At 36.0% G+C, this 11819-nt stretch overlaps 1 protein-coding gene across 1 annotated transcript in view; it reads left to right on the forward strand.

Annotated features, from left to right (window-relative positions):
- LOC21393280 (mediator of RNA polymerase II transcription subunit 25) overlaps window positions 1-11819 on the forward strand; it is a 47538-nt gene that overhangs the window by 26445 nt on the left and 9274 nt on the right. The window contains 14 exon segments of the mRNA XM_024171816.1: window positions 450-480; window positions 1286-1349; window positions 1730-1860; window positions 1988-2197; window positions 2443-2508; window positions 2786-2987; window positions 3395-3462; window positions 3586-3694; window positions 3697-4385; window positions 5131-5184; window positions 5523-5551; window positions 5929-5997; window positions 6100-6184; window positions 7892-7978. Coding sequence (XP_024027584.1) covers window positions 450-480; window positions 1286-1349; window positions 1730-1860; window positions 1988-2197; window positions 2443-2508; window positions 2786-2987; window positions 3395-3462; window positions 3586-3694; window positions 3697-4385; window positions 5131-5184; window positions 5523-5551; window positions 5929-5997; window positions 6100-6184; window positions 7892-7978 — 1894 coding nt within the window.

An 11819-nucleotide genomic window follows, 5' to 3' on the forward strand; every position in this document is an offset into this window, starting at 1 on the left:
CTCCTATATTTCCGACAATAGTCAAGCAATCAATCATGTGACTTATATAAGAAATTCAATGATGCTTAGAGATAATTTAGTTGGAACCCAATATAGGCTTCATTCTCCAATTAATAATAGTTGTCCGTCCTAAATATTCTGGGACTGCATCTTTGAAATGTTTCTTTACTTTTCAAGGAACCTATGCAGAATTTTATTTACTCTTTATTTCTCTTTTTGTATATGTTTCTTTACATTGACTTGCTTAGTTTGGCAAGCAGAAAGAGTTCTGCAAAAATTGCAGGCTATTGAGCAAGGCAACGTTCAAGAAGTTGTTGTGGAAACTATTTTTGTAATGAATAACAGTTATGGAAAGAACTATGAATATGAATACTAAGCTCTTGTTACTTTATTTTCAGCTTAGTTGACATTGTATCTGTTCTTATATGGGAGAACTGATTTACATGCAGGTGTTTCTATGGGAATGAGTTGGTTGGGCAGGTCAGTTTTTTCTTTTTGCTATAATTTTTTTTAAAGTCATCCACCACTTCAAAATATATCCTGAATTAGAAATTTATAATCCATGTTTGCCACTTGAGCAGAATTGTAGGCCAACATTTGCTAGTAGTTATGTCTTATACGATCTTGTGGCTTTCTTTGTTCTCTTCCCGCCCTTTTAGTGTCTGGATTTTATTACCACCAAAAAAATTGCGTTTAACATTTTAATTCATGGTACAGAAACTGCCATGTGACTGAAACATCAATTTCCATATTCTCTATCATATTGACTGACTACTCTAATCCTCTACAGTACAAGTACAACCATGCTACTATTTGTTGCACATTTTAGAGATACTAGATGATAACTGCACATTTAGATGTATTGCCCAAAAAAAATACGTGCCCCTTTAAATGGTTTAGTTTTGCCATTTAAAAAGTGGTTTTTTTTCTTTTTCTTTAGGGAACTAGGGTAAAAAAGGAGGATAAAAAAATAAAGTGGTTATTAATATGCAAGCTCTAAAATCTCTATCTATGATTTAGAATGAAATGAAAACACTCATTCATGCGGGAACGTCCGATGATTTAGAATGAAATGAAAACACTCATTCATGCGGGAACGTCCGATGATTTAGAATGAAATGAAAACACTCATTCATGCGGGAACGTCCGATGTCTGTTGGTACCACAAAATTGTGTTGAGATTCAACCGGCATTGGTATATAATGTGCAAGCTCCTAAGTAAGATTTATCCTTCTGTTCTCTGAATTTCTTCTTGATTTTTATTGGTTTCATTTCTCAAACACAGAAGACATCTAACTCTAACGTTGAGCTTGCCCTGGTCACATTCAACACTCATGGATCCTATTGCGGTATGCATTTTCCTCACCTTCCTATTATGCCAGTAACTGGTAACTGGTTGTCATTGTTATTATTTTATTGCATTCTAACATAACAGGTACGTTTTTGAGGAATATAACATGATTCTCTTCTGCTTCTTCCAACTCATGTGCTCCATTACAAGACAAATTTTCAATGAAAGTCATTCCGAGTCTGCAAAACTAAGAAAATTTTCCATTATGCTTGACATTTGTGTTTGAATTTCACTTCATAGAATAACTGCAAATTTTCTCCCGTGTATTTGTGGTCACAAGTTAGAGATTAGGTTTTGTACTTAAAATTCCTTGTAATTGCTATCTAATTCATAGAACAGGCCGAGAATCTGACTCTACTTTTACTTTCCATTTTGCAGGTTGTCTAGTGCAGCGGAGTGGCTGGACCAGAGACATTGATAATTATTTGCAGTGGCTTTCAGCCATACCTTTTTCTGGTGGTGGTTTTAATGATGCTGCAATTGCGGAAGGGCTTTCTGAAGCTCTAATGGTGTCATATATTTTTCTGTGACATTTTTTTTTTTTTTTTTTTTTTTTTTAAGGAATGATTTTTTGACCCTTATTTGTGTCCATTTTCCGGCTTTTAACAACATTTCTTTTTCTATTGAATATTTTAGATGTTTCCCTCTATGCAAAATGGAAATCAGAGTCAACCAAATATGGATTGTCAAAGGCATTGTATTCTTATTTCTGCAAGTAACCCTCACCCCCTGTCCACTCCTGTCTTTCGACCACAAGTGCAAAACTTAGAACAGAGTGAAAATATTGATGGACAAACAGAAAACCGTCTATCTGACGCTGAGACCATTGCTAAATCATTTGCTCAGGTAATGTTACGGGCGTGTTCTTTCCACAACTCAAGTCATGACTCAAATTTTTTTATGTGAGAGAAAACACTGTAGCAAACAAGTTGAATTTGAATTTTTGTGAGAAAAATACTGTAGCAAAAGAACTTGAGTTATGAAAAGAACAAGTAGTTGTTTTTCCTTAGTCTGCCAGCATTTTCTTTTCCTTTTTTTAACTCCACAAGGGTTGCACATCACAGTTGTTGAGTTTCTAATTTTCCCTGCAGTGCTTGGTTTCTCTGTCAGTCATTTCTCCAAAGCAGCTTCCTAAGCTTCGAGCAATATACAATGCGGTAACATTCCATACATCAACTGAATTTCTTATTCTTTATCTTCCTCTTCTTCAAAGCTTTCCAAATTGTAAACAGGACGTGTTTATTATCTCAATCACGTCTCTCAATCTGCTAATTCCTTCCCTACGTTTTTGCATGTCTTATGTGACCTGAGACTCCAAAATAAATGGCTTGAGCTACCATGTAGAAGTGTTAGCTTTTTGGGCACATTGAATTCAATGTCGATGGATGATAATCTTCAAATTAACTTCCCCCGAATTTTCACTTTTAAATACAGGGAAAGTGCAATCCCCGAGCAAACGATCCTCCTATAGATAATGCAAAAAACCCTTATTTTCTTGTTCTACTGTCTGAGAATTTTTTGGAGGCTCGTGCTGCTTTCAGAGTTCCAAGTTTGCCATCAAATCAGAGTCCTGTAAAAATGGACATGGCTTCTGTTCCTTCTGTTACGGGGCCACCTCCAACTTCTATGCCATCAGGTTATGTATTGTGGGCAATTTGGTGATCCTTTTTGTAATATGGTGTATGTCAATATGTCATGGATTTCAATCAACTTCCTTATACTTTTAGGATCCTTTCCCTTTTATCACCTGAGTTTGATTTATAAACAAAAATATCAATTAACTTGCATGCTTTGAATTTTTCTTATTTATTCTGCGCTTTTTACTTTCGCCATGTGGATAAAGCTATTTTACCCAGTTATAGGTGCTTTGATAACATGCTTTCTGACAATTGGAATTCAATAAAGGATTCCTTTATTATGCTTTCTTTTAATTAATTTCTCATGTAAATGAACACGAATTTGAAAATGGCAAAAAAAAAAAAAGTTAAACTTCTGAGAAAATTTGTCATTGAAGAAGACTAACATCATTTTTCTTATCCATAGTGAATGGATCTGTTATGAACCGGCAACCAATTTCTGTTGGAAACATGCCTCCTGCTACTGTAAAAGTGGTAAGATTCATTTATATTTCCATTTTCTTGCTCCACTCTATGGAAATGATGGTTGTTTTCCATTTCAATTTTGTTACTTTAAGGTATCTTAGAATGGTTTTGATCTCATAAACAAATCTTCAGGAGCCAAGTACTGTAAGTTCCATGGTTTCTGGACCCACTTTTCCACACATTCAGTCTGTTGTTCGTGCTGCTTCCCAAGGAGTCCCGTTGCAGACTTCTTCACCATCTTCTGTTCTCAAGACATGATCTCAAACAATGAGAATGGGCCAGATTTGAAACCTATAGTGAGTAGTCTATCACAACCGCTGCGTCCTGTGGGACCTGCCCCTGCAAATGTGAACATCCTAAACAATCTGTCGGCAAAACGTCAAGTCATAAACTCTGCAGCCTTACCTATGGGTCAAACTCCTATTGGAATGCACATGTCAAACATGATATCTAGTGGAATGGCATCTTCTACACCTGCTCAAAACACATTGCCATCTGGTCAACCAGCGATAACATCATTACCTGGGTCTGGGCCTCTGACACAGGTTACGCAAACCCCTGGTCTTAGTACATTCAGTGCAGCTACTTCAAATGTGTCTGGAAATTCAAACATTGGGGTCTCTCAACCGATGAATAATCTCCAAGGAGGTGTTAGTATGGGTCAGTCTGTACCTACCATGAGCCAAGGAAATATCTCAGGTGCACAAATGGTGCAAACTGGAATGGGCATGAATCAAAACATGATAAGCGGCCTTGGTCAATCTGTTGTCTCTTCTGGAACTGGCACAATGATGCCTACTCCTGGAATGTCTCAGCAAGTACAATCCGGGATGCAGCCGCTTGGTGTAAACAACAATTCTGCAGCTAGCATCCCAATGTCACAACAGGCTTCAACTGCTCCTCAAGCATCCAAATATGTGAAAGTCTGGGAGGTAAGTCTCCTATATATGTGGAAGATATTGGAGATGGATGTGATTATACCTGGTTACATTGTTCTACAGTTTCATGATTTTGTTATCTTACAATGTGTCTCTCATCGTCAGTGTCAAAAATTGTATTTTAGTCTTGGCCTTTCCAAGTTCTTTATCTATGGAAATTGGAGAACTGATAAATTTTCAGCATCCCTGCCTCTTGTTTAGCTTGTTTCTCAATTAAGTTGAAAATTGATAAATGCAATGTACAGCTGTTTCAAGTTAATTCCTCATAGACGATTATGGACTTATAGAGATGTTTATATTAGGTGTACAAATTGACACCTTGTTCTTCTTACTCTTCTCTCATAACTGAACAAGAATGGAAATCTTTGGAAATGAACCTATAGTCCTAAAATTTTTTCTTTCCCTTGGACATCAACTTTATTTGTTAGGCAGAAAGCTTGTTTTCCTCCCTGATGGAACACAGCAACTGTAATTAACAAAGCGAGTTCTAATTATCGAGGAAGATTTCCTTTTTCTTTTCTTTTCTTCTCCTTCTTTTTCTTCCTTTTCCTTCTTTTTCTTCCTTTAAAAAAAAAAAAAAAAAAAAAAAAAAAAAAAAAAAAAAACTATGAGTTTTTTAAAAAAAAAAAAAAAAAAAAAAAAAAAAAAAGAAGCTATGAGTTGTTGTCTCTAGTTTAATTGCTTTTTTTCCCCCCTTACAAGAGTAATTGCTTATAATTAAATCCTCACACATATGCAGGGAAATTTATCAGGGCAGAGACAAGGACAACCTGTATTTATCACCAGATTGGAAGTATGATCTACTACCGTATACATATACACACACACACACACACACATATATATATATATATATTCTTTTTCTTCTTAGGAGGTTTGTTTCAGGGTTTTGTTTTCCTTTGTAGTTTGGGTCTTCCCTTGTGCATTTACTAGGATTCCGCTCTTTTCGTATTCCAAACTTGTTGTTTCTGTGTAGAATAACAAGTATTTGTTGTAAATGTGATACCCCCTATGATGTTTTTTTACTTATCATTTATGTGCTTCTTCAGTCAATCTTTTTCATTAGAACCATGCTGCGTCCCCCTATATTTTATCACAATACAAACTAATGGTTGCTATCTTTTTTGTCAGGGCTACAGGAATGCTACGGCTTCTGAGACGTAAGTCCATCAAATTTTTTTTCATTTTTTTTTTTTTTTTTTTTTATTAAGAAAAGAAAAGAAAAGAAATGGAGTCTAGGAAAATTTTTCACCGTTCAAAGAAAATTTTAAATGTTCAATTAAATTTTAGTTTAAAAGTAAGAACCCATGAAACTGATATTCCAAACTGTTGAAGTACTTGTACAAGTCCTACAAAATATTACACTTTCAGTTGCCACTGCTTATTTATTATATATGGTCTATAAACTTGAGTTTTATCAACTTTCAAATACCCATGTTTACAGTTTCCCAAATTTTTTAATTTTTTAATTTTCTTGTGGTTTTTACACTCGATTCTTATTTTATTTAACGGCCTGTGTCTTTTCCACATATTTCAGACTCGCAGCAAATTGGCCAGCGACGATGCAAATTGTTAGGCTTATATCTCAAGACCACATGAATAACAAGTAATTGCTCCTGCAAAATTTTATATCTCGTCTATTTTTTTAGATTTTTTTCCTTGAAATGATATAATCTGACATTTGTTAATTTAATTGCATTGACCTCAGGCAATATGTTGGAAAAGCAGATTTTCTAGTTTTTCGGGCAATGAATCAGCATGGGTTTCTTGGTCAGTTGCAGGAAAAAAAGCTTGTAAGTCTATATTTTCTTTTTTTTTTTAATTGATATGAAGCAACCTATTAATTTCACATAGCTTTTCAAAATAACAGTTTCCTCTTACCTTGTAATAATTTAGAAGTTCAAGACTTGAGTAGAGTAGTAAGCGTGGCAATGGTAAATGAGTGACAAGCTCATTGTAAACTGTAGTATAAGGAAAATTGTAGTAAATAGTAGATTTTTTATACTAAATTAAGGAAATAGCATATTTTAAAACTATTTGAAGTAAATAGCAATTTAAGTGGTAAATGAATCATTTACACGGTAAATGATTCATTTATGATTCGTAAAAAATAACTTACGTGCTAAAATATCTTTATTTACATGGAAAAAATCTTTTTATCAATTAAAGAAATTTTACGTGAAAAAAATGTTTACTAGCTATAAATGAACCATTTACACATTTACGCTGTAAATGATTCATTTACCACATAAACTGTTATTTATTTCAAATAGTTTTAAAAACTGCTATTTACTTAATTTAGTTTCATAAATATGCTATTTACTACATTCTCCCTATTTTTTCTCCTTGAGAAAAACCTATTTCAGCTTGTAAACCAAAGAAGATAGGTCATAAGGCTCTAAATATGAATTGTGAAATGGGTCTTGAGGCTTTAGTCCCTTACATAGAGTGCGGGAGAGAGAAATGTCAGTATGTTTGCGATTTGAGACTTTCAACCTTGGTCATTTTCAAGTTTTGAAATACGTGGATTTTACAGTAAATATTTTCGAAATGCGGAAATACCATCCGGCGCGCCTAGATCGGCAATAAGAGTCCGCTATTTCCTTTCCGAGCATGGGTTCGACCCTTAGCAACTTTGAAATTCTCTCTTCCTTTTTTTTTTTAAACAAGTGTAATGGTGGTCAATTCGGCTCACTGGTTTACTTTGGTTTGTGAGTTTTTCAATTTTCTACGGTCGGTTTGTTGGTCAATGTTGGTTTTTCAGTTTTTTTGAACAGCTCTACCTTCTACAACAAATTTTTGTACTGTGTTGTATCTTCTGGGAATAGATAGAGCCACTGTGATGTCAAATTATCAGGAGGCTTTTCCCTCTCTTTCTTTGTTTTCCCAACTGCAAGTCGAGTGTATCTCACTTTCTTTTCATTTTGATCTTTGTCTTGTTTGCATTCCAAGTATATTACCATAACATTATGCATTGGAGTACAGAATAGTATAGCACATCAAGGCCCTGTTCATTTTACCGATTCGAGTTTTGCTATAGTAAAAAGCTCTCAAAAACAGTCACATCTAACTTTTTTGTTACAGTAAAAAACTCACGTAAAGTCACATCTCAACTCGAATTAAAAACTCGAATCAGCGAACTAAATAGGCCCCAAATATGTCACTTTTACAGTTTTTAGTAGCGAATATAGCATTGATATTTGCGTTTGCATTGGAGATGGTCAAGCGGTTGGACCATTGTAGCCCATAGTTTTGTTTATTTACTGTTGAGTAATGTACTATCTTGTAAAAGAGTATTTGGTTAAGTTCATTTATACGTCTGGTAGTTAGATTATGCTATGTAAGAATGGGAATTAGTCCTGGACAGTGTTGAATACTAATGAAGACTCAATTGCATATTATTTTAGATTTTTTTTTCTGCTAGTTATTTATATGAAATCGCTGACTATTGTATCATATGATTTTTCTGATAATGGATTTGTCATTTTTCCTTTCTTCAGTGTGCAGTCATCCAACTACCGTCCCAGACGCTGCTGCTATCTGTTTCTGACAAAGCTTACCGCTTGATTGGAATGCTTTTCCCTGGGGTGAGATTCCTGTGAACTGAAAATCCCTCAAAAACATGGGCCCATTTGTTTATGTTTCCAAAATCGATTTTTGTATTTCTAGTTGTAGCTGTATTTGGAAACCGTTCTTAAATAGCGTTTATGTGGTATGTTTTTTCGGGAATGCCTCGTTTAGTTAGGAAATAGTCTTTTAAAAAAAAAAAGGAAAAGAAAAAGCCCAAAGTTGTTTTTCTTTTTCCATTCTATTTTTCTAGGACGTAGCAACATTAATTAATTACTAATCAAGTAATCATTAAATATATTAATAATTGAAGTTTTTAGGGAATGATTATTCTCTCATTGATAAAAACATGTATGTGCAGCCCTACTTATACATTAGGTCTCTGTTCACCCTGGCACTAATTACATAATTACTGATTCCATATAGAATCCGGAAATAAAGAATAAAATAGGAAACAAACCAGAAATTAAGAAACTACCATTAATAGAGATATTGGGAATAATCCGAAATCTCTATATTCCTAATTTACTATTGTCAACTATTCTAGAATTTCCTTAACCGAGTATTTCTACAATAATTAACAATTATTTATTAAATAATTTGTGAAAATTTGAGGAAAAATTGAATGAATTGTATATTACATGACAATTACAACCAGTTTATATACAGGAGCCCTAGCCTATAGAAACGGCAATCACTTCCCATAATATGTGGGATATCACACTAAAAAAAGAAACTAACCAAATCAACCTAATTCTAGGGAAACTAACTATTATATTCAAACTTTCCTAATTTAGTCTATACACATGTAAAACACATTCTTCCACACTCCCCGTCAAGCTGGTGAATAGGTATTCACCATTCCCATCTTGGATACAAAACTCTCAAACACTGAACTACTTAACCCCTTGGTGAGTATATCAGCAAGTTGGCCATGTGTAGATACATAAGGTGTACAAATCAGTCCACTATCCAACTTTTCTTTGATGAAGTGTCTGTCAATCTCGATGTGCTTCGTTCGATCATGCTGCACCGGGTTGTGAGCTATGCTGATTGCATATTTGTTATCACAATAAAGTTTCATAGGGCCGTCCCACGTAATCTTCAGATCCTCTAGAACAATCTTCAACCATAGTAGTTCACACTCACCCTGAGCCATTGCTCGGTACTCTGCCTCAGCACTAGACCGTGCTACCACATTCTGTTTCTTACTCCATGTCACCAGGTTTCCACCAAGGAAGGTGTAATAACGTGAAGTTGATCTTCTGTCAACAACTGACCCAGCATAGTCAGCATCTGTGTATGCCTCAAGAACTAACCCTCCATTCCTCTTGAAAAGGATGCCTCTACCTGGTGTCCCTTTGAGAAATTGCAAAACTCTGTATACCACCTGCAGATGAACTTCCTTTGGATTGTGCATGAACTGACTGATCACACTCACCGCATACGCTATATCTGGCCGAGTGTGAGAAAGATAAATGAGTCTCCCCACCAACCGTTGATACATCTCTCTATCCACCATAGCATCTTCTTCTGCCTCTCCAAGCTTGAGATTCGGTTCTATTGGAGTACTCACTGGTTTGCATGCTGTCTTGCCGGTTTCTTTGAGTAGATCTGTAACAGACTTCTGTTGAGAGATGAAAATGCCTTGCTTAGAATGAGTCACCTCAATCCCAAGGAAATACTTCAATCTTCCTAACATCTTGATCTCAAATTCCTTAGCTAAACATTGACTTAGAAGTTGTCTCTCCCTATCATCATCACCAGTCACAATTATGTCATCAACATACACCAATAGGGCTGTAACTTTACCTGAAGGTGAGTGTTTATTGAACAAAGTGTGATCTCCTTGACTCTGCCTATATCCCATAGCTGTCATTACTCTAGCAAACCTCCCAAACCATGCTCGCGGTGGTTGCTTAAGTCTATACAAGGACTTTTTTAGTCTACATACTATACCAGCAGTCAACCCTTTATTATAACCCGGTGGAACTTCCATATAAATTTCCTCCTCCAGTTCTCCATGCAAAAATGCATTCTTGACATCAGACTTCTGCAAATCCCAATCACCATTAGCTGCTAGTGACAATAAAACTCTAACAGTGTTCATCTTTGCAACCGGAGCAAACGTTTCTTGATAATCAATCCCATAGGTTTGAGTATAACCCTTGGCCACCAACCTAGCCTTGTATCTGTTAGGATCCTCGTGGTTTAGTAGGGGTTTTACAACTGAATGAAGGTTAATTAATCAGAAAAAGGGTCTGGTTCCTGTTATTGATATTGAGAAGAACTACAGAATGAAAGATGGAAGGGAATTCGAGGACCCCCCAAGCCTCCCACAGACTTAATGACTATTAACCAAATTCTCGATGTCCTACTCTCTCCTCAATTGGCAGGGATGGCAATGGTGTTTAAGCTGACAAGGAAGGCTCTATGAGATGGTGAAAAGTGTTTAAAGGACAGGAAATGTGCAAGAGGGTATAGGGGTCGGTTTGTGCATTCTCTAACTCCTTTCCTGATAGCAATAGGGAGGTCATGGTCATCATTGTTTATCTCAGATTCAGATTGAAAAGAAGGATTAGAAATTGTTACCTCATTCTCAAGATTTAGATTGGAGTCTTGGACTTGCACAAATTCAGGGACAACCTTCTTCCTTCTCGAGAACACTTTGCCTTTGCCAAATCTCACACTATCAAGGGCCGGATTTGTAGGTGGGTTTACAGGAGGCTCAGGATTTGGATTTTCAATGGGCTCGGTGGGAGGAACATTTTCGGTAGGCTCGGTAGAAACATCCATGGGACTAGGCTGTCTTGACACGTGAAGTGGTGAAGATGGCAGATCAAGAAGCAAAAAATATGCCTTATCCTTATCTTCCATTACTGAATTCTCCCCCTGAAGATAAGGAACAATGAAATAGGATTCTTGTTCATGGAAGGTCACATCAGCTGAGACATAGGACCTTTTTGATGAGGAATGACAGCACTTATACCCCTTTTGAGTTGAAGAATATCCCACAAACACACATTTTAATGCCCTTGGATCTAATTTTTCTCGGTTCTGACTATGAACATGAACAAATGCCACACCCAAATATGCGAGGAACAAGATTATTTGTGGTGTGTGGGTTTGGATAGAACTTGGAAAGGACATCCATTGGACTTTTAAATCCTAGGACTCTAGAAGGCAAACGATTTATGATATGGGCGGCTGTAAGAACCGCTTCTCCCCAAAAAGATTTAGGCACATTTTTTTGAAACAAGAAGGATCTTGTTGAATCGAGGAGATGACCATTTTTCCGTTCTGCTACTCCATTTTGTTGTGGAGTGCTCACACAAGAGGACTCATGTACTATTCCTGCTTTCTGAAAGTATGGAGTTAGGACTTGATTGAAATAGTCCTTAGCATTATCCGACCTAAATCTTTTGATATTGACCCCAAATTGAGTCTTTATCATAGAACAAAAATTTGGAAGAACAGTGCTGACATCGGATTTCTGTTTAAGCAAAAAGATCCAGGTAACTCGAGTACAATCATCAATGAACAACACAAACCATTTAGCTCCATTTACATTGGAAATAGTGGAAGGGCCCCAAATATCACTGTGAATAAGATCAAAAGGAATGGAACTTCTTGTTTAGCAAGTTCACACACTTTACAATGAAAATGTTCAACCTCTAGACCCTTAAATAAAGAAGGAAACAAAAGTTTAATAATCCTAAATGATGGATGTCCAAGTCTGCAATGATGAAGCCAGACTTTTTCTTTATTGGATGAAAAAGACTCTGAGACAGGAGAATGAGATGTTATGCCCTTGGTAGTGTTGGATTGACTTGGTGTTTCGAGATAGTAGAGCCCGTCCCG

Source organism: Morus notabilis, unplaced genomic scaffold (assembly GCF_000414095.1).
Source record: "Morus notabilis unplaced genomic scaffold, ASM41409v2 Scaffold454, whole genome shotgun sequence".
In the NCBI taxonomy this organism is placed as follows: Eukaryota; Viridiplantae; Streptophyta; class Magnoliopsida; order Rosales; family Moraceae; genus Morus; species Morus notabilis.